Source organism: Solanum dulcamara, chromosome 10 (assembly GCF_947179165.1).
Source record: "Solanum dulcamara chromosome 10, daSolDulc1.2, whole genome shotgun sequence".
In the NCBI taxonomy this organism is placed as follows: domain Eukaryota; kingdom Viridiplantae; phylum Streptophyta; class Magnoliopsida; order Solanales; family Solanaceae; genus Solanum; species Solanum dulcamara.
Window position 1 is genome coordinate 67,406,301 of NC_077246.1, and position 26,819 is coordinate 67,433,119.

General features: G+C 35.0%; 3 protein-coding genes and 1 pseudogene across 3 annotated transcripts; 2 read left to right on the plus strand and 2 right to left on the minus strand.

The window, feature by feature from the left end:
• Nucleotides 1-2,898: 2,898 nt before the first annotated feature.
• Nucleotides 2,899-9,777, plus strand: LOC129870250 (65-kDa microtubule-associated protein 6-like). The gene is made up of 12 exons (XM_055944951.1): nucleotides 2,899-3,614; nucleotides 4,261-4,464; nucleotides 5,824-6,087; nucleotides 6,816-7,031; nucleotides 7,098-7,253; nucleotides 7,443-7,602; nucleotides 7,686-7,837; nucleotides 7,975-8,062; nucleotides 8,145-8,218; nucleotides 8,302-8,376; nucleotides 8,642-8,994; nucleotides 9,483-9,777. The coding sequence occupies exons 1-11, from the start codon at nucleotides 3,537-3,539 to the stop codon at nucleotides 8,975-8,977; spliced, it is 1,803 nt and encodes a 600-aa protein (XP_055800926.1). The 5' UTR covers nucleotides 2,899-3,536; the 3' UTR covers nucleotides 8,978-8,994; nucleotides 9,483-9,777.
• A 1,084-nt stretch (nucleotides 9,778-10,861) lies between these two features.
• Nucleotides 10,862-14,062, plus strand: LOC129870204 (uncharacterized). Its single transcript, XM_055944870.1, has 2 exons — nucleotides 10,862-12,534; nucleotides 13,389-14,062. Exons 1-2 carry the CDS (start codon nucleotides 10,936-10,938, stop codon nucleotides 13,677-13,679), a joined length of 1,890 nt encoding a protein of 629 aa, XP_055800845.1. The 5' UTR covers nucleotides 10,862-10,935; the 3' UTR covers nucleotides 13,680-14,062.
• LOC129870205 (zeatin O-xylosyltransferase-like) lies at nucleotides 13,799-15,246 on the minus strand (annotated as a pseudogene).
• Nucleotides 15,247-18,436: 3,190 nt separating this feature from the next.
• Nucleotides 18,437-20,126, minus strand: LOC129871311 (zeatin O-xylosyltransferase-like). The gene has a single exon (XM_055946214.1). It carries the CDS (start codon nucleotides 19,996-19,998, stop codon nucleotides 18,577-18,579), a length of 1,422 nt encoding a protein of 473 aa, XP_055802189.1. The 5' UTR covers nucleotides 19,999-20,126; the 3' UTR covers nucleotides 18,437-18,576.
• Nucleotides 20,127-26,819: the final 6,693 nt, after the last annotated feature.

Below are 26,819 nucleotides of genomic sequence, written 5' to 3' on the forward strand. Positions count from 1 at the left end.
CGAACCCAGGACCTATCGGTCGTGGGTGGAGGTGCTTAACCAACTGAGCAATCCTAACTTTAGGAATATGTTTAAAGTTTATGGGGCCTTGGAAAGTAGGAAAATAATTGCATTTACCATAAGATAGGAAGCGTTTTTTACTATTGAGACATATATCTTCTTCTTTTTTTTTTCATAGGTCGATATCCACATTAAAATCTAATTAAATTTAGATTTATGTGGAAAATTTTTATATTAAGATAAAATGTTTTCTAATAAATATGACTACATAATCAAGTAAACAAACGCATACTATGTGACATAATACACATAGTATAAGACACAAATTGCCACGTGAGATGTTAAGTAGGCAGTGTGTGTCTCTGCTTGCTCAATTCTAAACAAGTTTAAGTGTCTATTTATGCACGCCAAAAATTAAAAGACATAAATATTAAATAAAATTAAGTTAAATGACATGTTTATGTATTATGCCAAGAAATATATATTTTGAAAAGACACCTAACATGGGCGTGTTAGACATGGATCAAACAAAAGAAGAATAAATTTAATTGGGGTGTAAAGTATAATTTATTAAAACTTTTGGCCTTGAAGTGTACTTCTTAACAGCTGGATCACTACTGGAATGATTTAAGTTACATAATAGATCCTTTTTATTCACGCGCTTCGGGGTAAGTGAAGGTCAAGCTCTTGTAAAATTGGGATCTGTACAGCACCCGAATTTAAGGAGAGGGGCCAAACTGCAAAATTATTTGTCTTTTTCTGAATTTCATATTATTTTTTTCACGTTGGAAATTGGATGTCACATGGTTTATAAGTTTATAATATTATTTCTTTGATTTTTTATCCGATGTTCGATATCTATATTAAAATATAATTAATTTGGATTTACATTATGTAGAGTCTATTCGGGAAAAGTGCTATTAAGTATTAACCAGCAAATTTTTCCATATTCAAAATTTAAAATTGAAATTTTTAGTTATAGAATAATCTTATCCGCTGCATCAAATTCTTTAGTGATAAATTTATAATATCATTGGCTCCAAAAGAAAAGTTATTTAAAAATTGATAGAGACACATTTTCCCTCTAAATTTCTATCGTACCCAATTTTCTCCTATTATTTCTTGCCTTTTTTAGAATTAGATTAGATTTAAATTAGTTTGTCCTCCAAAAGTACAGAGTTTACGTACTTGAATTTCAATTCTTGGATTATCATAGGACAATAATTTATATATTATCGATATCTTAAAAAGGCAAAAATAAAATTTGCTCTTTAAGAGTGCATTTATAAAACTCCTTAAGATAGATGTGTGAGACTCTTGTCTCGCAAAACTCACGTCTCGCAAAACTCACGCTAATGCGCCCAACAACCGATCCAATCATGAGATTTGTTCCATAATGTTGATGAAATCATGAGTAATTAGCCTTCTAAATTCAAATTTTACCAATAACCAACTTTGGCTATTTTTTTGAAATCACTCCTTATTTGATATAATTCAGAAGTTGAAAATATTGCAATAAAAAATAATAGTCTCAATTTCATTTTAAAACTTTGTTTCTAGTCAAACATGTTTCTTTACCTAAATTGAGATAAAGAGAATACGTGATTTCTTTTCATATGTCTAAGTCCCGATAATCGAGACTACTGCCCAATAATTTTTTAAAAATTTAAAAGAAGAAGAGGAAAAAAGAAGCCTAATGTCACATATTCTCCACTAAGATAAAGAGAGTTTTGATGTATATATGAAAAGAGAACTAACATCACAAATTCTCCACTAAAATAAAATTGATGGACCTAAGAAAACTTATCGTGTCTTAACTTTTGTTAAATCTTCATTATATTATTTATTATTGAGGTATTATTTAATTTATATACATTAATAATTTAAGGAAATTTTCACTTATCAAATTATCCAAATGTTAAAATATTTACAAGGAACACTCCATTAAAAGTAAAGTTTTGCATTTTTGAATAACACAAATTATCTATAAATGTAATCTAATAGTGCACAAAACTTTATTTTGTTGATATGTATAGATTAATTTTTTTTAGGACTAATATTTATGTATACTACATTTTGTGTAACTTTAAAATTTGGTCAGACTTATACAAGGAAAAAAGAGAAAATACCTCCAAAATATAAAAATGAAATGTAACGGCTAACAAATAGAATAAAAATATCCTACTAAAATCTAATCCTTATTGCATGTACACCATGAAAGATAAATTAATTATGCTACTAGTAAACAAAATAGAAAGAATAGTTAATGCAAGCACTTCACATTCACATATAATAAATAATGGGATTGTTTGAGTGGAAGGGATAACATTTTTAGAATAAAATACAAAACTATTTTATCTCATATTTAATTAGTATTAATTGATCTCAAAAAAAAATTTATATTAAAAAAATAAAATTATTATGTGATTTGATATAAATATTAGCATATTTCATGCGTTGAAATATTCTGATAGAGGGATAAAATATTTTTTTTCTTTTTAATCAAAAGTTTTAATTTAAACTCTAAATGTGAAATATCAGATTTAACTTTTGATCATAAATTTTAGATTAGATTTAAATTTTTTATCTTTAAATATTTATTTGATCATAAAAATTAGTTAAATTTAAAAATTTTAAAAATTAGTTTTTAAATATTTTTAAGTTTCCCGAAATTGATCTTACTCACAAATCCTTAAATTTTTTTCTGTAAAATGCATGTCCGCACAACTTCAAATTTCAAAAATTATAACTTCAAAAATTTCAAATTTCAACCTCAAACACTTACATATTGAAATTTTAACTTCACAATCTATAATGAAATCTAAGCGTAATTATAATATGAGTATCGAACATCCGAATAGAAACATATAAAATACTAATAAAATAGTAGGAGTAACAAATACAGAACATTTCAAGCTGTTGAAGCGTCACTGCTCACTCCCTCCTTCTTCGACACAGAGAAAGAGAGAGAGAGAGAACCAACCACCATTGAAACCCGAGCTAAATGCCCATAGATCCGTTTACATTGCCGGATTTTAACCCGACCCACTAACCCAAACAATCCCATCACTCTTCTTCTTCCTCACTACTCTCCATTTCTCACTATTCTTTGGTGGAAAAAAAAAGAAGAAACAGAGCAAAAGAATCAATTTTTCTCTTTTGTTGCTGTTGTTTCTTGTCCTTTATTAGTACTTTCCTTCATACCCACTTCTTGAAAATTCTATTTTTTGTTTCAGTTCTTGCAGTAAAAGCCAAAAAAAGAGCCAAAAACAACAAACATATAGGAAAAATTAAGTGTAAAGTTGTAGTCTTGGTAGTTGGTACCATGTTGGATATGGTAAAAATTGAGGTTCTTGGTGTAAGGAAACTTCAGATCTGATGGGAAGAACAAGTGTTGTTGCTGCTTTCATGGTCCTTTTTTTTATTTGTCGTTGACTTCAAGGAGTGAAGATAAAAGCAATAAACTAGACAAATTCTTCAAGACTCACTTTTTGGTTAAGAGGGGTACTGATATAATCATTCATCAATTAGTAAAAATGTTGGCTTTTGGAAGTCCTAGTGGTAATGCTAGTAGTACAAGCTCTACTTGCCACTCTTTACTTAGAGAACTGCAGGTCTCTCTTTTCTTTTTACTCTTTACTCTCTGTTTTACTTCTTTACTGTACATGGTTATGAAATTCTCTTGACTAAATGGTTTTTTTTGGTACTTATAAAGAAGGGTATTTTGTTTTCTTGGTTTTGTTCTCTTCATGTTTTCTTTTGTTTTTTTGGAAAAAGATGGGGACTTTTACTTGATTTGAGGTGGGGTTTTGGTTAGTATGGTGAATAATGCTTCGTAAAGCATAGTAGAAACTATTTATTGTGTGGTTTATTTAATGGCTTGGTAGTTATCATGGTTGCTCAATTAAGTTGAAGTAGTTGATTCTGTTGTTGGGTTTTAAGTAAGTTGAAGTCTACTTAATGGTTTTATGTGATATAATGAATTATGAAATCCAAGTTTGCTTATATGATTTATTGTGGGATTTCCTTTGTTTTTGTCTTTCTCATGGCTTCAATAAATGCTTAATTCAAGTTTGATTTTTCAATTGGAATTTTACAACTATTAGTAGAAAAGATAACATTTTGTGTCCAAGAATTCATGTTGTTCCTGCATAGAATTTCCGGGTGAACATGATGGAATTTCTTACAGGGATTCATTTAGTTTTTCTTGTTTCTTATGTAATATATATATATATATTGACTCTTGGTGGTGATGTCCAGCAAATATGGACTGACATTGGAGAGAGTGAAGCTGATAGAGACCGTATGCTGTTGGAGCTAGAAAGAGAGTGTATGGAAGTCTATCGAAGAAAAGTTGAAGAAGCCGCCAATGCAAAATCACGTCTTCATCAGTCTGTTGCAGCTAAAGAAGCTGAGCTTGCAACCTTAATGGCTGCTCTTGGTGAACACAACATTAATTCACCGGTAATGAACACTTCTCTACATGTGGAAACTTTTATCATGAATGATTTATCATCCAAACTCCTCTTCTCCCCCCCCTGTTTAAATTTTTCCTTTCATATGGTTACTAGTACTACTGCCCCTTTATGGCGAAATGGGTACTTCCTTGATCAAATAGGCCAAGAGTCTATTAACTGATTGCTTTCCTGTAGCCTTAGCATTACCCCAGCTCGCGCAAAGTGGGTATTTTAGATGTTATTGTTACTTTTGCCAGGCGGCTTAGAAGTTCTTCTAGGCTGTAATTGTTGTATCATTTCGTAAGCAGAGAGTGGAGTGGAGTAGCAAATTGTGGAGCATACTCTTGTTGTTTGGATGAATGATTGCTCATATTGTCTAACACAATAAAGTCTCCAATTGCACCATGGAGTATCTTCAACATCTAATCTTTCTAGTTGTTTCCGCCTAGAATATTCGCTGCATCATCCTTGTCCATGTAACTATCATTTACCCTCTGCGAAGTTCCTCATCTTCTCATCAAATCAAGTTTTGAGCACAGTTTACTGCTTTGTTTCACATTTGGAGTCCTTTCTAAATATGTGTGTGGGGATGGGGATATTGTTGTATTGTTATATTTAACTGATTTCACTTATCACACGCCTTTTCAAAACTTTCCAAGTCAAGACGATATTCTTTTCCGTGGCATTTGGTTCGAGCTCCATTTTTATTTCGGAAAACAATTTTAGCACTTCTTGGACAAGAAGTGTTCTCATTACTGGTTTTTGGGAAGTAGTTGTTTTTGCAATAGGTGCTTTGATTACAGAAATTAAACTTACAATCAGTTAGCATAAAGACATTTCTAACATGTTAAAAGGAGGGAAAAATTAGTTCAATTTCTTTTAGAAGTTATAGAAAGTCAAAAGTGATCAAACATTAAATAAAGGGTCATGCCAAACTCCGTTGAGGATGTGACAGTTTGCAAATCATACAGGATTTGAAAACACCTCAGACACATGGAACACTCTACCTATCCTGCATACTCTAGATGGTATGGAGAGAAAGAAAGCGTATGCACTGCTCAGCTCTTGAATATTTAAGGGAAACAGTTATCGTTTTTGCAGCACATATATTGAGCCTTTACTTGGTGCAATTAATGAAATAATTAACGATAAAAAATGGAGTAACAATTTTGGCCTATTTTGGAAGAAAGGGGTTTGTTTTGGTTTGATTCCAAAGTGAAGACAAGTTTTTTTTTCCGTTTTGGAAAACCCAAATTGTTTTAGGAACCAAACAATTTCAGTTTTATTTTTTGAATACTTTCTGGAATCCTTTTGAACAACTGATCCATATTTTTGCTTGTTAATTTTGCTTTTCTGGTTACAACAGATACAGTCAGAGAAAATGTCAGCTTCATTAAAGGAGCAGCTTGGGTTAATCATGCCTCTTGTTGATGATTTAAAAGCAAAGAAAGATGAGAGAGTTAAGCAGTTAGCAAATATAAAGGCGCAAATTGAGAAAATAACTAGCGAAATTTCAGGATGTAGCAATATTGTCAATTCTCTGAGTACCTTAAACTTGGAAGAACATGACTTGTCGACGAGAAAGCTCTCAGAATGCCAATCCCATCTACATGTTCTCCAAAAGGAGAAGGTATGTGTGGATTAAATTGTATTTCATTCACATATTGTTTCTTGGTTACTTTTTTACTCCCCCCTTTTCAATTTTTATGTGACATTCTTTCCTAATTAGTCCGTCCCAAAAAGAATGACATTTTTCTATATTTAGTAACAATTTTAACTTTAAACTTCTCATTTTCCCTGAATGAGATGATTTTCGGCCACACAAATATCTATGACTTGTTTTAGACCACAAGTTTCAAAAGTCTTCCTTTCATTCTTAAGCTCCATGCCCAGTTCAACACAATTACATAAATTGGAATGGATGGAGTAATATTTTTAAATAATGCGATTACGATTTTCCTCTCTGCTGAAGATATCTTTGAAATATTGTGAGAGACATGATTCATATTAAGTTACCTTCTTTGCTAATGTTCACTGGTTTCCTTAGAGTTATGTTTCGATGTTGTGTATAATTTTTCTCTTGATATATATAATGCTGTAAGTTACCTTGTTAACTTGGTCCATGAGATGTATCTTAGTTCCCATTTCTCTTCTGTCTCATTAGTCCACTTCTATTAGGATTTAGGTCATCTTCATCACTCTTAAAAACAATACATTATATAACTGGAGCTCCTTTTCCACGTTTATATGGTTCAGCATGGCATTCTTAACCATCATGAATGGTGTATTTTGGTTTATCATTAGACATCTGTCTTTCTTTTAGCAAATTTAATAATTGATGATTGCTTCTGCATGCAGTCTGTGCGGATTCAAAGAGTTCTGGACAGTGTAAATGAGGTTCACACATTGTGCGGTGTACTTGGGCTGGATTTTGGTGAAACTGTAAGTAATGTGCATCCAAGCTTGCACGAGACAAGCCTGGGACAGTACACAAACATCAGTGACAGCACATTGGAAGGTCTAGACCAGGCCATCCTTAAATTGAAAACAGAAAGAAAAGTTCGATATCAGAAGGTATTATTTTCTTACATATCGTACTGTCTTTTCTCTATTCACTATCTAATCTCATCAATAATGCAGCTAAAGGATGTGGCGGGATCTCTATTTGAGCTTTGGAACCTGATGGATACAACGAGAGAAGAAAGGCATAAGTTATCAAGGATCATTTCCTTCCTTGATATTTCTGAATCAAAGGTTGTGGAACCAGGTGCACTTACGTTGGAGGTTATTCAGCAGGTGTGCAAGCACTTCCTACCTCTTGTTCTGTTCATTTTCCCCCTTAATTTCATTTCCGCACTCATTGTTCTTTTCCTAGAGTTATGTGACACAAATAATGATTCTAATGAGAGGGCCGAATTGCAATCACTAATAGTGCCTATATATAGGCTCATTGTAGAGATTTAATAATGTTTTTGACATTAATAGGTATCAGCAGAAGTTGAGAGGCTTACCAAATTGAAAGCAAGCAGAATGAAAGAGTTGGTGATGAAGAGGAGGGCAGAACTGGAGGATTTGTGCTATAAAACTCACATACAACCTGATTCAAGTACTGCTGCTGACAAATCCAGTGCGATGATCGACTCTGGTAAGACGTCTGACTTGGATTCATTAAATGCTATGTTCATCTGAATTTCAATGCAGAGAAATGAGTTCAATCTCCATTTGAAGGTCTTGTGGACCCCTGTGAACTCCTGGCAAATATTGAAGCACAAATAAACAAAGTAAAGGATGAAGCTTTAAGCCGAAAAGAAATTATGGATAAGATAGAGCGGTGGCTTTCATCATGTGATGAGGAAAACTGGCTTGAAGATTATAACCTGGTAAGTAAAAACTACTTCTATTCGATTTCCTGTGGCCAATTTCTGTTTCCTACTAACTAACGCTTCTAGTAACTTCAGTTTTTATTGTTGACAAAATTTTTACATCAACTATAGTTTGATTAGTTTTAAATTGTCAGGATCATACACGTTACAGTGGTGGAAGAGGTGCTCATATAAATTTAAAGCGAGCAGAACGAGCAAGAATTACAGTGACTAAGATTCCAGGTATTCTACTCTTGCTTTTTCAGTGGTGTCATTTAAGCCTGATCATTGGCACGAATTGAACTCCATGGCGTTTTATGCTCAGGTATGGTTGACAGTTTGATTAACCGGACACTAGCTTGGGAACATGAGAATCAGAAGTTGTTTCTGTATGATGGGGTGAGTTCTTTTGCAGCTGAGAAACTTCTGGAATTTTTCTTTTATTTCTGCTGTTGGTCAAGTGTATTTGGCTTTACTTGTAGGTGAGATTGGTGTCAATATTGGAGGATTACAAAGTCAGTCGACATCAGAAAGAAGAGGAGAAGAAACGTGCCCGGGTACTGTCAATACCCTCATTTACTAATAAATGCTGAATTGGTATATGAGACATGTATCTAAGGGAATGCACGATATCTAAAAATCACTGGAATTCTTATGTTGTATAACAACAAAGTACTACACTACTACTTTCTGATTTGTCCTTGTACTAAATGAGCGCTTCAATTAAGTCCAATGGATGATTAACTTGGGAGCATCTTAGCCCATTTGATATTACAAGTAATGATCTAATAAATAGATGTTATTATCTTTTCTTGTACACAGGATCAGAAGAAACTCCAAGATATGCTGCTGGCAGAGAAGGAATCTGTATATGGTTCTAGACCTACTCCGAGAAGAAGCAGCAGCTTTAGGAAGACGAATGGATACCATACAAATGGAAACGGGTCAGTCACCCCCTCACCACGCCGGAACTCAGTTGGTTGTGCAACTCCAGACCTTCAAACACCCCGTTCTTACTCTGGGCGGCAGAATACCTATTTCAAGGAAATGAGAAGACTTTCTACTGTCCCTCTCAACTTTGTAGCTATGGCAAAGGAAGATACCATGTCATTTTCTTCCATTGGCGGTTCAGAGCCTGAATCTCCACCTCAAGGCTGAATTCACATCTTGAGTTGGTAAGCTTGCTTATCCCTTTTGTTTGCTGTATTTCTTTGAACTCTGGAAATTTTAGCATGTAAAATTCGCTATCACATTATGGGAGGACTTCAAGATCATCTTTTGAGACGTTTGAAGATAAAAGTCACTTGTGTAGGTTCTTTTTCTTTCTTTATAATTTCCCCACAATTACCTTTGGGGGCTGGGTTGTAGAAGGGATGAACTTTACTAATGGTTAGGTGCATGTCATGAGTTCCTTGTCATACACAGCCTAGTTTTAAGTGGAAAAGGGCAGAGAGCCACTAGCCTTCGGGATTTCTCCTTTATCTCCACTGTCATTGTTTTTCGTTCCCCTCTTTTATTATGCTGTTGTATCTCTTCTTAAAGTATGTACATACAAACTGCATCAAAACTTAACGTTACTATTAATGTTTCGCGTTATACTTAGATGTCTTATATCATCAACCTTATATCGATTGCACCTCACCATGTATAAATTTCATTGCAGGGAGATGATGATATAATCCAAGACCACATATAACCTCATAATTTGTGAATACTGAAGGGGAATGTACACTACTGTGATGCTGTTAGGCTGTTCTAGGCACTTGGTGACTTTTTTGCTAGTGACTTCTGCTGGTTACTATAGATATTGTTTGTGGATATAATAGTGACATGGAAGTTCTCTGTTTGAATAGATCTTCACTGACCAATATGTACCTTGAGCTTTTTCTTTTGGTTTTTGCATGTACATATAGTGGAATGTAATTGCTGTGAATTGATTAAGAATCCTTGTTTATTTAGTATTGTGTAATTTTAACCTCTAAAAATTTCTCTCCCATTAAATCTGAAAGAGTTTAAGAAACAACGTTAATAACTAAAAAAATATAAAGAGAGAAGCATTGAAAATACTTTTAAATTCTGCTTGAATTATTAGTTTTATTTTTGAATTTGTGATAGTCTTAAAAACATCTTTATTTGGCTAATTGAATTTAAATACATTTTCAATCTTGTAATATAAGTGAAACATATTTTTAAATTCTCGCTACAACTTTTTATTAAGAGTCTTATGCTCCCACAAGAGTTTGGGATAGGGGGGTGTATCGGTTAATTCAGTTTTATGTATTATGTGTTCGATTTATTTATTTTTGATTTTTAAATATGCTAAATCAATAACCAAACTAATGAGTTATTTCTTATTGGTTATTGGTCCTTAATGATTTGATTTTTGATTTAATCAATAAGAAGATACTCATTAAACAAATATATGATTTCTCCAACAATTTGGCGCGACAAAACAATAATGCTCATAAAATAGAAATAATAGAAACTAACATGAAAAGAAGTATAAAAGTGTAACACAGATTAAATAATTAGGACAATAATGTGAATTAAAGGCCAAAGAACCAGTAAGGTATTGATATTAATATTTAATATTTATGTAGGGGTAAAATAGTAAATTATTATAGTTTTAATAGATTATCGATTTATCAATAACCCAATATTAAAAATCAATATCGAACTGATGATCCAATAATTTTTTCATGAAATCATTAAAAACTTATTAACCCAATAACTCAATAGCAATAAATCAATAATATTTTTTTTGATTCGATTTATTAATTGGTTCAGTTTCTGTACACCCCTAGTTTGAAACCACTTCCTATGTCATGTGGCAGATCAAGAGAGTATCTAAGATTAGTTAGTCAAATACATGAATGCCTTTAAATTTATCAATTATTAGGAGACGAAATTAATAATTTACGCCAAATTAAGTTTTCAATACTAACAGAATAGAATCAAATCCAACTCATGAAATCATGGCATTATACTTGCCTAATGTATTTATATTTTTTTGTGTAATTTACCAATTATTGTACAGTGAGTATTTAGGCGAAGGGCAGCGGCAGTGGACCTATAAATGGGATAACATAGAATCTCAACGTCCGGGGTGCTCAACCATGGTAGCCCGGAGTCGGATATTCAACAAGTATCTTATCGCCGGCGCTATGGCCGGCGCCGGAGTTACTTTTCAAACCCTAACCCCTAACTCAGCCCTTTCTTCCACTGATTCCCCTTTCAACAACGGCGTCGTTCGCTCCACCCGAGCTCTCTTCACCATCACTTCCAATATCATAGACTACAAGTTCTCATTATACGGACTCAATCAAAACACCGACGAGTATCGCCTTACCCTCTCCGAACTACATCTAAGATCAGCAAAGCGAATTCTAACTATGTGTGAAGCAAATAAAGGTATGTACATCAAAGCAGGTCAGTTTGTAGCAGCCATTAGACAAGTACCAAAAGAATACTCAACAACACTTTCTTCATTACAGGATCAAGCTATTCCTTTTCAATTTGAAGCGATTAAACATGTGTTAGTTAGTAATTTAGGTTTAAATTGTTTATCTGAGATTTTTTTCTCCTTCGATGAGCATCCGGTTGCTGCTGCATCTATTGCTCAAGTACATCATGCTGTTTTAGTAAAAGACCGTCAGGAAGTGGCGGTGAAGGTGCAGTATCCTGGATTAGAGTATCAAATGAAATTTGATCTAGTAACTATGTCTTTGTTGTCGAAATCAGTTGGATGGATCTTTCCTGGGTATAGGTTTCAGTGGCTTGTATCGGAATTTGAAAAATCTATTGCTTCTGAACTTGATTTTATAGCAGAGGCTAAAAATTTGGAGAGGATCAGGGAAAATTTTAAAGATAATTCTGTAGTTAGGGTTCCGAATGTGTTTTGGGATTTTACGACGAGGCAGGTTATGACGATGGAGTTTTGTAGAGGTCGTAAAGTCGATGACTTGGATTTTCTTAAGGAAAGAGGAATTAGTGAAGTCAAGGTTGCGAAAACTTTGGCAGAAGTATTTGCAGAAATGATTTTTGTTCATGGTTTTCTTCATGGGGATTTACATCCTGGTAATATATTGGTCTCCCTGGAAGGGAAAAGTGGATTTACGTTAGTGCTGTTGGATTTCGGGATTTGTAAACAATTGGATGAGGATTTCAGATTGAAGTATTGCGAGCTTTGGGAGGCTTTGGTAGTTAAGGACTCGACCAAAATTCAGGAGATAGGAGAATACTTTGGTGTTGGAAAGTACTCGAGATACTTCCCTGTCATATTTACAGGAAGAACTATTGACAGTAAATCCGCACTCGGGGAAGGAATGTCTGTTGAAGAAAGGAAGAACCTGAAGCAGGAATTGAAGTCTCTTAAAATGGAGGACATATCTTCCTTCATGGAATCTCTGCCAACCGATTTTCTCACAGTATTGCGGACCGATGGGCTCCTAAGATCTCTGATCAGCAAGTTGGGTGCTCCCTTGAGAGTCCGGTTGTTAGCATATGCTGAATATGCACTATATGGACTTTCATTGAAGGCTGACTCTAAATCTGATTCTGCCATAGCAGTCATGCTCTTTAGATTCAAGACTGGCCTCCGATATGTCCAACTAAGACTCCTCTTTGGGATATTGGGGCTTGTTTCATGGCTAGAAAGCATCAAACACAGGTCAACTAGGAGGTTTAAAGATTTACTTGCCTCAGCTGGTTATGTGGTAAAGAACTTGTACCATCCTTTATTGACCGCATAATTAAGTTTGGCCAGTTGTAATAGTGAAGAAACTGTCGCATTGACATTCATTCACTTCTTACGAGCATTTGTCAATGTTGTATCTTCTTGTTAGCGCAACTATGTAGAAATACTTTTTTTTACCAATTACAACAAGCACTATTCAACAGTGTTTTAGCCAATCTTCCACATCAGGAACTTGTGACCCGTTGTCTTAACTGCACTCAGTAGAACACAATTAGATTCCTGACTCTCACCACCATATGCTGTTTGTAGAATATAACTTGCTGTGGTTGATATATATGGGTCATTAAGCTCACAATGGGATTGGGCTTGATGACAATACCCAAGAATTATACTGAGGGAAAATAGCTAGACTAGTGCTTATTAAGCACCATTTGATAGATTATTATCGGAGTTATGAGGTTGTTGCTTTAACAAATACTGCTAGAGGCTGCGGTAATGTGAACAGTTTTCATGAAAACTGATGATAAATAAGTCTATGGAAAAGCAATCTGGAAGTGCTCTGTCACAATCAGTTATTCCTGACAAAAATTTAAAGCAGGCAGAAAGAAAGAATTGCAGTAACTAAGATTCCAGGTATTCTACTTTAGCTTTTCCAATGATGACATTTAATCCTGGATCATCGCCAGAAATGGAAGTCAATGGCTTTTTATGCCAAGTTATTGTTGGCAGTTTGATTAACAAGTCACTAGCTTGGGAAGATGAGAAGCAGAAGTATTGCTGTACGATGGGGATGAGTTCTTTTTCAGCTAGATATTTCTAGATTATTTCTTTTGTTTTGTACTGTTGGTCAAGTGAACTTGGCTTTTCTTGTAGGTGAGATTGGTGTCGATATTGGAGGATTACATGGATATTGTTGACTTTGATACAAACTATAATGGAGAGGGATATTGTGCATGGAAACGAGTCGAGAGAGGTGAGAAATTGGTTGAGACGTCTTTGTGCTGGAAGTGGCACCATGACTATAGCAACTTTTGCGGTGGATTTATCAGCCATTGGCAAATTTTTGGTCTAGGACTATTTGAAAAAAGAAATCTTGGAATTACATGCTTGAATATATCACAGTACAAGTGTGTAAAGGTACAAGAAAGTCATAAATACACATAGCAATGAACTTTGATCACATATTCTAAAAGTGATAATGATGAGTATCAGAAATTGATGTTATACACCTCTGATGCAGTTTCTTTAAATTGAGAAGTAACAGAAATACTTGAAAATCAAGTCTATCTTGTGATATGCGCGATGAAAGAATCCATCTCCTTTTGTGAAGCTCCCCCTTTTTCTGTGGACCGCCTTACAACTTCTCCCAGTTCTTCTGCTCTTTGCCTAATCTCATCACCTTCTTCTGATGCCATCAACTTTCTCACGACATTCTCAATGGTGGATGCACTTACTAGCTCCTCACGTTTCTCCCATTCCCTAACAAGCAGGCCTATTTTCAGTATTTCAGTCACCAGGAAACCATTTATTGGTTGATCAGAGTGCATAGGCCAAGCAGCTATAGGTACTCCCATAGTAATACTTTCTATGCAAGAATTCCATCCACAATGACTCATGAATCCGCCTGTAGACGAATGAGCCAAGATTTCTGGTTGTGGTGCCCATTCTCTTTCCACCAACCCGACCCTTTTTACTCTTTCCTCAAACCCTTCAGGCAACTCAACTTTCCTAGCTTCCCCAGTAAAGATATCTCCTCTATCGGCATCTCTCAGCACCCATATGAACTTCTATTTGCTTTGTTCTAATCCTATCGCAAGCTCCTTGATTTCTCTATCGGAAAATGATGCTGTTGTTCCAAAAGATATATAAAGAACTGATCTCGGAGGTTGTTTGTTCAGCCACTCCATACATATATCGTTGCTATTTGGGATATGATCTAGTTTAGTAGGCAGAATAGGTCCAATTGCCCATTGTTGCTTGTTCAAATTAGTTTCTGCTTGTGCCAGCAAATCAAGATATTTGCCTTCAATTAATTTGCTTGTATTATGGATATCACCTGATCTAATAACCATAGATGGATGCTGAGAAGCTGAGAAGTCCCTGGCTTCATCTGTCATAGTTCCTTCAAGGGAGGGTAGCTTTTTAATCAATTCTTCTTCATGTTGGACAGACATCCTAAGAAATAAGCACATCCAGCTATAAGAACTGAAAGCTGAAATGCAATTAAACCTATAGGATTCAGCATTGGGAAAAGAAGAAACATCTTGAACATTATAGGATCATGAATAACAATGACTCGTCTTGCTTTTGATGAAATATCGCGTAAGAAAGAAGCAATGGGCTCGCGAAGAAGAATAGAAGCATCCCATGATGGCTGAAGATGTGATGGGAATTTGCTCAAGGCATTAAAGTCAGGTAATGGTGAAGCAAATTCAGGAGTTGGGAGGTCATGGAAGTGGACTTTGGCTATGTCTGAAGGATTTAAGGCGTTGGCTCGAATCCTAGCTTGATGATTATGTGTGGCCGAGCCAACATAGTATACAGGAAGACCATAGGAGGAAATTAAACATGAAAGTTGGAGAAGTTGGTTAAGATGACCTTGAGCTGGAAATGGAACCATAACTATAGTTATTTCATGGTTTGGTAAATTCTCACAGCTATACATGGACGACGACGACAAACCGGAGTTTTGTACTTCTGTTGGATCCTTTCCTGGTTGAGTTTTTGTCATGTTAGAAGCAGGGTAACAACATGTAAGTCTATGAGAATTGTTTAAATTTAAACAAAAGAGAGTCTTGGCTAAGAACCTTTCATCTTATTACAAGACGAAAGGACAAATTAAATGACGAAAATTGTGAGGACAGAAAAGTATGCGGTGCAGAAGTATTGTGACCATAGTTTTGCAAGCTAGTGATAATTAGTATTCTAGAATTTTCATTTTTGTTTTCTCTTTTCAAGTATTTTGTTTACTTTATATACATGTCTGTTTCTTAAATGATCTTGTAATGCTTCAGGACTACAATAAATCAGAAAACATACATTGTTTGTCTTGAGGAGTACCTTATTTTTTGGCATAATTTGTTTTATCTGATGTTTGATATTCGTTATGACTAATCCTAATTACAGACAAAAAGTCTCGCTTTGTAAGGTAAAACACTGCCTGTCAAAGGTGATTTCAGATTAAGGCTCTGATACCTTTGGTTTAGGATAGTTATTAAGTTACGGCGTGTATTCCTGCAGAGTCTTGGGGAATATTTGAAGACACAAGAAGTTTTTACCCTTTGTTGGGAAAATCAGCTGTGATGAACTTTTCAATTCTTTTACTGTGATACAAGATTTGTACCTTGATTTAATGGCTAACGTATTTGATAGTATAAAACCTTGGAGTTTAGATCCATTTCATCCCCTGGTGCCAAGGGAGAGGAAAAAAGACTCAATTAAACGCCACGAGTCCCTGGATTGGGTCAGCCAAGAAATTCTGAACTTGTAACAAAGTATCTGAAAATTGGACAAACTGTCAGGCCATGGGCGCGTTGAGATGAACATGTTACATCAGAGATGGTTGAAACTGCTGAGATGGGAGTGTTTCATCGCTCACATCATTCGTTGAAATCAGATTTATTGATTCATGACAAGTATCTGTATCAAGATTATGGTACCAAACACTTTCAACCAACTAAAGAATTCTAAAGAGTTGGTTTCATGGACAACATTTGTTTTATTTATGAACAGTTGATTTCTCATATAGTCACTCAACTAATAGTTATTATACTTTATTGAGAGACCAACAATATTACATGGAAAAAGCTCCAGCACCACGTCTGAATAGAAGGACTCTTGCCAAGTGTAAAAAGTAAACGCGAAAAGTAAAATGGAACAGAGGAAGTACATCAACCTTTAATGAATTTCACAGCTTCCTGGACATTGAGCACAAGGGCAAGCACAGTCGCAATTATCACATAACCGTGATTCATGTGATTCCCACGACAACACAGAACGTGATGTAGAGTCGTTATGGCATAGGCAGAAGGCAAAAATCATGATAACAACTATGGTGTTTTTCGACATGGCTCTAAGTTTTGGGAGTGAATAAGGCTGGCTAGGTGTTGTCAAATGTGCAGCTTAAACAAGGTGTTAAACAAGTTAATATAACAGTGCAATCAGCTCATTATATTATGAGCTTCCTTATATTATTTGTTGTTAGTTGTCACCAATTAGAAACTATGTATTAAATATAAAATTCAACGCTAATTTTAACACATTTGAGGAGCAAGATCCTAATTTTCAGCTGTTGAAAATTACAATTTAGTTTAACATGTATTATTTACATGGTAAACTTACATATTTGTGAAATTTAAACTTGCTTGTTATATTGGATAACATGCCTACATCACCATTGTAGTTAATATGTATTATATATTAATTTGATATTATAATGTATGTTGAGGTGGATGTGTGGTCATACTAAGATAAGATTAAGAATGAAAATATTCGGGACATGAACTTAGATAGGAAGTTATGGAGATCGTGGATTAGGGTAGAAGGTTAGTAAGTAGTTGATGATTGTCTCATTTCCTAGCAGGATAAGTTGGTGCATTGTATCTGTTTTCCGATTTTTCTTTTGTACCAGTAGTAGTAGCATTCGTCTCGTAGTTGGCCTATCTTACGACTTTTGTTATATATTCCTCATTTTTTACCGTGCTTCAGTTATCACATTAGTTAGTCATGGTTGTTTCTCCTCTTTGGCATTTTATGTTTACTTATTATTTTCTATGTCAAATTTACTTCTGTACTGTTTGGTAAGCTGTTTTGATGTTGGTTACTCAAGCCGAGGGTCTTTCGAAAAGAACCTCTCTACCTACTCGAGATAGAATTAAGGTCTACTTATACTTTATCCTCTTCAGACCCTGTTTTTAGGACTATATTGGGTGTTGTTGTTGTTTGCTCATCAATAATAGTGATGCAACTTGAAGTACACAAATCCAAATTACTTAGCAAGTTTGAATTTCACATGTTTGCATCACACTTAATCTTTTAAATATCACAAATCATCAGCAATGGCTGAAAGTTGGGATCTTGCTCCTCTCATATGTGTTTTAAAAATTAACCTTGAACTTTATATTTAATGCATAATTTATAAACATAAAACTAATTAATATCATGATCAGGCTGGCACTATAGTCTATAGATATTCACTTGTTAAAAGCTTTGTTAAGAAAAACATTTGATAATAACACCTAGCTATATATCCTTCACTCTCAAAACAATAACAACACACCCAGTATGATTTCATAGGGTCTGGGAGGGAAAAGAGGTAGCCGAACCAGTATTTTCACTTAAGAGGTTCAAAATATAAAAGGTAAACAAACGACATCTACTATATACACATAACAAAATAATTTTAATTAATGTAATTTTCCACCAAAAGAGGTTCAGATAAACCCCTTCACCCTTACCTGGTAGAGTGTAGACATAGCACGACCGTACTCTTAAGTTGGAGATAGAGAGGCGATTTCCGATAGACAATTAGAAACAATGACAGCATAGACATATTTTTTCTTGGTTGTCAGAAAACTCTAAAGATGATTTTTAAATCCAATTAGAACAAATAAACAGAGTATTTGATATGTTGAATTAAGTGTGTTTCTTGAATTGTTGAACTATGGCAGCTTATACTGCTATAGTTTCTCTTCTACAAACTCTTGAGCAACTTCAGCAGAGAAATCCACAATTCATTCATGCTCTAACACTCAGAATCTCTTCATTCAACAGCTGAATGTTTTCAACAGAGTCATAGTAGATTCGAACCTGAAAAGATCAAATCTTTGGAGGAAAAAATAAGAGTTGTTGCTAGTGATGGTAAAAAACACACTGAAGTATCACATCCCAACTAAGGGTTGGTAAAATAATACAAGTATATATGTAAAAGAGATTTTGGCAAACCTATATTCATGTTAAGAGAGAAATACAAAGGAATCATCACACTGATAGGCATAAAAGTTACAAGACACTGAACATTCCAAGATTAAAGAAATTTAAGGTAGTAATTGAAAATCAAGTTCTATCTTGTGATATGCGAGATGAAAGAATCCAACTCCATTCGAGAAGCTCCCCCTTTCTCTGTGGACCGCCTTACAGCTTCTCCCAATTCTTCTGTTCTTTTTCTAATCACATCGCCTTCTTCTGATGCCATCAACTTCCTCACGACATTCTCAATCGTGGATGCATTCACCAGCTCCTCACGTTTCTCCCACTCCCTCACAATCAGGCCTATTTTCAACACTTCCGTCAACAAGAAACCAGTCATTGGTTGGTCCGAGTGCATAGGCCAAGCAGCTATAGGCACTCCCATAGTAATACTCTCTATAGAAGAATTCCATCCACAATGACTCATGAACCCGCATGTGGACGTATGAGCCAAGATTTCTGGTTGTGGTGCCCATTCTCTTACCACTAACCCAACCCCTTTTACTCTTTCCTCAAATCCTTGAGGCAACTCAACTTTTCTATCTTCCCCTTTAAAGATATCTCCTCTATCGGCGTCTCTTAACACCCATAGGAACCTCTGTTTGCTCTGCTCTAATCCCATAGCGAGCTCCTTGATTTCCCTATCAGAAAATGAAGTTGTTGTTCCAAAAGATACATAAAGAACTGATCTTGGAGGTTGTTTGTTAAGCCAATCCAAACATATATTCTCCCTATTCGAGGCTCGATCTAGTTTAGTAGGCAAAACTGGTCCAATTGCCCAATTTTTCTTGTTCTGAAACTGTGACAACAAATCAAGAAACTTTCCTTCAATTACTTTGCTTGTATTATGTATATCACCTGATCTAATATCCAGATATGGACTCTGAGAAGCTCCGCGATCTCTGATTTTATCCGTCATAATTCCTTCAAGGGAAGGTAACTTTTTAAGCAATTCCTCTTCAAGTTGAACAGAAATTCCAACAGACAAGCATATCAAACAGTAAAAAGTGAACACTGAAATGCAATTAAATATATAGGATTCCGTGTTATGCAAGGAAGAAACGTCCTGAACGTTATAGGACATTAAAGAATCATGAACAACAACGACTCGTCTTGATTTTGAGGAAATATTACGTAAGAAGGAAGCAATGGGCTCGCGAAGAAGCATACAAGCATCCCATGATGGCTCAAGATGTGATGGAAATTTGCTCAATGCATTAGGATCAGGTGCAGGGGAGGTAAAATCAGGTGTTGGGATATCATGGAAGTGGATTTTGGCTATGTCTGAAGGATTTAACCCGTTGGCTCGAACCCGAGCTTGAAGATTATTTATAGCTGAGCTAACATAATAGACAGGAAGATCATATGATGAGGAAACTAAACAAGCAAGTTGAAGAAGTTGATTGAGATGGCCTTGTCCTGGAAATGGAACCATAACTATAGCTACTTCATCTTGTTTTAAGTTGCTACTACACATGGAACTTGAAAAATTTCCTACTTCGATCTGATCCTCCATGTCTCCTGATTGAGTTTGTGTGACCAAAGATTTCGTAATTCGTTTAAGAGATTTCAACTTGTAAGCTTTGATTACCTTGTTCTTCAAGTCTTAATAATAATAAGAAAATAGAAAATTGACTTGTTCTAAGGGAAATGATTAATAATATTGTATTTATTTATTGAAAATATTAGTTTCTTTTTCTTTCTATGTCTTAATCTATCATTTTCAACTGTCTATCTTTAACACCCACTCATCCCTCAATTATTGGCGGATTAAACCTTATCATCAAGGCTTCTTTTCCAACATCCAAGTTACCAATTAGTTCTATTAAATATGCCTTTCCTGAAAGTCTTCAACAAATAAAGAAGAGTCAAAAAAGGCTGCTGCAAAAGGAGTCAAAAAAAGGCTGCAAAATGAAAGTTTTCAACAATTAAATCTTTAAAGGTTGCTGGCTTCATTTTGTTAGTTATTATATTTGGATTTGACATATCTATTAAAAAACAATGATAAGCATAAATGTTTAACCATACTATATCTATTAATTGATATTTAATATTAGGTGTTAAAAAATAATTTGAGAATAAGTAATTAATGGTATATGTAAAACATGAAAAAATTAATTATCTTTTCTTAATATTTAAAAATGACAAGTAAAAATAAAAACCTATTTTTATAATGATGGATAAATAAAAATGAATAGAGAGTGCAATTTTACAAATGAACACTTAAATTTTACTTTATTGCAACAAATTCATTGAACTATTTTTAAAATAAAAATGTTACCCTACTTTACCTGATTATCACAAAAAAGATGTGGGCTCATTCACCCATCATGTGGACTATTTAAATATTATATGATTTTAATGGATGCATCTACAAGATAGTCACATGTATGCTTATTATCAACTCGTAATATGACATTTGCGAGAGTACTTGCTCAAATAATTAAGTTAAAAGCACAATTTTCAGATTATGCAATAAAGACAATTTATCTTGATAATGCTGGTGAATTCACATATCAGGTATTTAATAATTATTGTTTGTCCACTGAGATAACAGTTGAGCATCCTGTTGTTCATGTTCATACTCAAAATGGTCTAGCGGAATCATTAATTAAACGTCTCTAATTAATTGCTAGACCAATGCTTATGAGAACAAAACTTCTCATTTCATTATGGGGTCATGCTATTTTGCATGTAGCAAGTCTTGTGCGGATCAGACCCACAAGTTATCATAAAGTCTCCCCATTACAATTGGCTTTTGGTCAAGTGCCGAACATTTCTCATCTTAGAATATTTGGGTGTGCAGTATTAGGGGTGGGCGTTCGGTATTCGATTCGGTATTTTAAAAATTTAGATTCGATAATTCGGTAATCGATAATTCAAAGTATATACCAAATACCGAACTTTCAAACTTCGGTTCGATAATTCGGTAATCGGTAAATAAAAATTCGGTTCGGTACGGTATTCGGTAATACCCAAATTTCTGCATCTTATAAGATCAACACAAATGCAAGCACTTTTTTTACAAGATAAGTAGCCACAAACCATCTTAAAATAAAACCTAAAACTAAAAGGCAACAACAGGCAGCAGCAACAAAGTGCTTCAGCCTTCAGCTGCAACACACAACAACTAACAACAATACAACATGCAACAACAGCTACACACAACACCACCTCCTGCAGCAGCTCCCTACAACACCTGCAGGCTGCACTGCAGCAACAATAAGCCAATAATTGGCAGAAACAACAACAGTCAACAGCACCTGCAATAGCATACAACATGCAGCAACAACTACAACATGTAACAACAGCTACACACAACAACAACTAACAACATAAGCTGCAATAAGCTGCAACACTACACCTAGCAGCAGCACACTACACACAACACCACCACCTCCTGCAGCAGGTCCCTACAACAGCCACCAAACAAGCAACAACCAGCAACAACAATACCTGCAGGCTGCACTGCAGCAGCAATAAGCCAATAAATGACAGGAGCAACACAACAACAGTCAACAGCACCTGCAATAGCATACAACATGCAACAACAACAACAAAATGATTCAGCTGCAACACACAACAACAACAAATAACATAAGTTGCAACACTACCTGCAGCAGCAACAGCTACACACAACAACAACACCAGCTGAAGCAACTCCAAAATCAGAAGTCAGAAATAGTAGCAGCAGAGGAAATAGAGTCCAAAATTTGCTTTTACTGTTTTTCAGCTTGAACAATGCAAGTCAATATCATCCATAGCTAAAAAGAATTTAAAACGTGTCAACAATTAAACAAAGTAAAAAAATATAAAAATAAAATACAAAAACTGAAAAACATACCAAGTTCAAGTTTCATAAGATCATTAAAATCTTCTTCAACATTTATGGGATAAGGCTCATTTCGACGCCAATCTTGAAGACAAATAACAGCTTGCACCAATTTTGGAGTCAAAGAACTCCTTAATGAATCAAGAATACGGCCCCCGGTGCTAAAGGCACATTCCGATGCCACACTAGAAATTGGAATTGCCAACACATCACGAGCCATCTCGGAAAGAATTTTATATCTAGGAGAATGAGCTTTCCACCACGACAAGATATCAAAATTGTCGTCATCATCATTCGGCTCTAGTTCTTCACTAAGATACTTTTCCAACTCCGACTTACCACCCAAACCTGCACCATCTTGTTTGTTCCTCTTCATTTGGATCCTATTTCTCACTTTTGTTGATTTTGTGCTATTGTTAGATATAGATAAATCCGATGTCTGACCCGATAAATCAAAAAGAGAAGATGAGCGTCGAGATGCATTAGAGAATTTTGCTACATACTCTTCAAACATAGATTTCATGTAAGTCACCATTTCATCTTTTATTTCATTCCCTTTATCATCTCCAAACATATCCTCAAGTGCGTCGCCAACATACTCAAGTTTGTTACGAGGATCTAAGATAGAGGCAATAAAAAGCACTTTATTTATTTTTTCAGGAGCACCCCAATACTTGACAAACTTTTCTTTCATTTTTTCTCCCATTTTTGCCAAAGAAGGATCATTGTCTTCCATACACTCTCTTAAATGATTGTGAAGCTCAACTATATCTTCAAAGTGTCCATTAGAAGTGACGTAGAGTGAACCTGAAACCTTCTCAGTTAGATCATAAAACCTTTTAAGAAATATTATCATATTTCTCACCTTTTGCCAATCATCACTTTCAAGTACACCTGCAACACTTCCATCTTCACAAACATGATTAGCAAGATAAGTTGACAATCCACCATCTTCGAGATCAAACCTATCAAATGCACTCTCAAAATATTGTGCGGCATCCAACATCAAGTAGGTCGAATTCCACCGGGTTGAAACATCTAAACATAATGACTTCTTACTGTCTATATTTTTTAGTTCACAACATTCCGCAAATTTTCTAATTCTTGTGGCAGATTGTCTAACATATTTTACCATTTGCCTAACACGTTTGATAGATGGACCAACTTCTTTCATGCCATCTTGCACAATAAGATTCAAAATGTGAGCCATACATCTCACGTGAAGATGGTTGCCACATTTCATGTTAGATCCCCAATTAACCATTTGTTTGTGTAACTCTTTCACCATGACATCATTAGAAGAAGCATTATCTACAGTTATAGTGATTATTTTCTCCAATTTCCAATCAAGCAAACACTTACTAATACAACGGGCCATTTCGTCACCCTTATGACTAGTAACAACCTGAAAGTTTAAAATTCGTTTATGCAAAAGCCAATCACTATCAATAAAGTGTACTGTCAAACACATATAATTTATTCTCTGTATAGAAGTCCATGTGTCGGTGGTTAGACAAACTCTCGGTGATGTTTCTTTCAAATACTTCATAAACTTTTGTCTCTCTTCACCAAAAACTACATAACAATCCCTAGTCACTGTTCTACGGGAGGGAACTCGGAATAAAGGTTGGGTTTTTTTCATAAACATCTTAAAACCTTTCTTTTCAACAAAACGAAAAGGAAGCTCATCAAGGATTAACATCTCAATTAAAGCCCTTCGAGATACCTCTTGATCAAAAGTCCAAATTGTCCCATCACGCATTTCACCTTCTAATGGAAAGTTTAAATTTGATTGTTTATACTTAGAATTGGAAGTGTTAACCTTATTTGGATTTTTAGGACAAGTTTTCAAATGTTTATTCAGTCCACTTGTTCCATTTTTAGTTGAATCAGCTAAGAGAACTTTACCACAATGCTTGCACTTTGCTTTATTAATTCCATCTTCTATGAGCTTATCATAATGCGGCCAAGCAGCAGATCTTGATTCAATAGCTTTCCTCTTCACAGCCACTGATTCCGGTGTTGAATCAAGAGACTCAGTAAGAGCCAGAGGTGCGACATTGGTTGTTCGACTTGATTTATCTTCCATCTAAACATAAAAGAGATTACAAATGTTATAAGACATAAATTGCAAGTGTAAAACAAAATAAAAAAAGAACAGATATCATCTTGCTCACCTCTGAATAGTGAATTCTGATAGAACAATTTGCGCTAAACCTATGTAACAATTCCACAAAAAAGATTAGACCTTAGGTTCTATTGATTCTGAAAATTCCACAAGATAGAACAACTTGATAAAATGAGAAGATTGTTTTTTTTTGTTCTGAAAACTGAAAATTATGCCCCACTGGCAGTTGCGTGCATTCATGTTTAGGATTTAGATGATGTATATAGTCCTCGAGAAGCCTTGTTGGAGAAGAACAAGACAAATTCAACTGCTGATAGTCGCCGAAGATGCTGTTCTTATCGTGCAGTCAAAGTGGGAAGCATTGTTACTGTTACTGTTCTAACTTATAAAACAATGTGTTTTTGTTACTTATATGTTTGAGTATAACTTATATGTTACTGTTCTAACTTATAAAACAATGTGTTTTTGTTCAATAATTTAGTCTCTGGTGATAAACTATATTAAAATAAACATATGTTATTATCACTTCGTACTTAATTATTTCTATTTATCTTTGTGCTTATGAATTATATCCAATTTTAGTGTGTTTTTTTAAAAAATATTTGTGCGGCATTTGTCTGATTTGGGGCAAAATCTCTACCCTACAAGCCTTGCTGTGCCCCCGTTTTTAAGACACAGTGTATATGTTCTTCATATGACATGTTTTAACTCAGTATGTTTCCTCTTTTTCCGTTTTGGTTCTTAATTCATGTACTTGCTTTTTTACCAGGTTACCCTGTTAGTTTTTCTGGTAATGTTGGTAGCTGCTGTACTAATATGGATTGGGAGGGGAAGGAATCCTATTGAGTCATCTGTACTAATATGGATTGTATGAAAATTGTTGTACTTACATGTCTTCTTCATAATATATTATCAAAAGCCCCTAAAATGAAGCATGAGCAGAAATTAACATTAATCATACAATACCTTTACTGTGAAGGGAGAGCAGAGAAATCTGAAGACGCTACGTCGGCACGTCGCTACCTTTGTGATTTGTGAAAGAGTGAACTGTGTTGGGGGATGTTGTTGCAGATCCATAAATTGAGGCAGTAGTATTAGTTCCGTAGGGCTCAATCTTTTGTCGTATTTTGATGTTCATTCTGGAGCTGAAGAAGTCTTCAAGGAGGATGTAAATCCATGGCCCTTGTGAGAATTTAAGGGCCCAGATGGATGTCCCTCAAGCTCCTGATTCTTTCATCTACACCGGTGGTAAGGAAAGGTCCTGTTGGAGCCAACGCCGCCGTCTGCTATGCAGCTGAGGAGTGGTCGGAAGTTTCTAGTTTGTATTTGTGAACTGTGAAGAGTGAAGACTGAAGTGGGCGTTCACTTAGAGAGTTAGGGACTTAGGGTTACTTAGGAGTTAGGAGTTAGGATTTAATTTGGGTTTGGTCTTTGGACCTAAACATTTATGGATAATGGGCCTTTTGCCCTTTTCTACACTCCTTTAGGCTTTAGCCCAACATAATATATCAATATAATGGGCTGCTAATTCTCATTTAAATTCGGTATTCGGTATTTCCCGAATACCGAACGGTATAAAAATAAATACCGAATACCGAACCCGAATACCGAAAATATGATTTTTGGTACCGAATACCGAACCGAATTCCCGAATTACCGACTACCGAAATACCGAATTAGCCGGTTCGGTAATTCGGTTTTCGGTATTTTATGCCCACCCCTATGCAGTATATGTTCCGATTGCTCCACCACAACGAACAAAGATGGGACCCCAAAGAAGATTGGGGATATATGTTGGGTATGAATCTTCTTCTATCATAAAATATTTGGAACCTATGACTAGAAGTTTTATTTACCGCAAGATTTGTTAATTGTCATTTTGATGAATCAGTATACCCAGCATTAGAGGGAGAAAATAAGCAGCTGAAAAAGAAAATAGATTAGGATGCATTATCACTATCTCATTTAGATTCTCGTACAAATAAATATAAACTGAAAGTTCAAAAGATAATTCATTTGCAAAATATTGCAAATCAACTGCCAGATGCATTCACTGGCCTATCAAGAGTTACTAAATCTCATATTAGCTGCTAATGCTCCAATGCAAGTTGATATCCCAATAGGACAATTAATTAATGCAAATGAGTCTAAATCACACTTAAAACGTGATAGACCGATTGGTTCCAAAGATAAAAATCCTCGAAAAAAAGGGGCAAACAATCAAGATGGTCATAATATGAAAGAACCTGCTCAATAAGAGCGAGGAGACATAATAATTGATAAGATCTTAGAAGAGGTTAAGGCGCCTGAAAATGATATAGAAATTTCAATAAATTATGTCTCATCAAGAAAAATTTGGAACCAAAATAATGTAATT

What these genes read in the sequence shown, in the direction of transcription:
- LOC129870250 (XM_055944951.1), top strand. Translation starts at nt 3,537, where the DNA reads ATGTTGGCTTTTGGAAGTCCTAGTGGTAATGCTAGTAGTACAAGCTCT. An exon ending in CAGTGCGATGATCGACTCTG is followed by an intron (nt 7,603 to 7,685) that starts GTAAGACGTCTG and finishes CTCCATTTGAAG; the next exon opens with GTCTTGTGGACCCCTGTGAA. An exon ending in TACAGTGACTAAGATTCCAG is followed by an intron (nt 8,063 to 8,144) that starts GTATTCTACTCT and finishes TTTTATGCTCAG; the next exon opens with GTATGGTTGACAGTTTGATT.
- LOC129870204 (XM_055944870.1), top strand. Translation starts at nt 10,936, where the DNA reads ATGGTAGCCCGGAGTCGGATATTCAACAAGTATCTTATCGCCGGCGCT. An exon ending in TTGCCTCAGCTGGTTATGTG is followed by an intron (nt 12,535 to 13,388) that starts GTAAAGAACTTG and finishes CTTTTCTTGTAG; the next exon opens with GTGAGATTGGTGTCGATATT.
- LOC129871311 (XM_055946214.1), bottom strand. Translation starts at nt 19,998, where the DNA reads ATGGAGGATCAGATCGAAGTAGGAAATTTTTCAAGTTCCATGTGTAGT.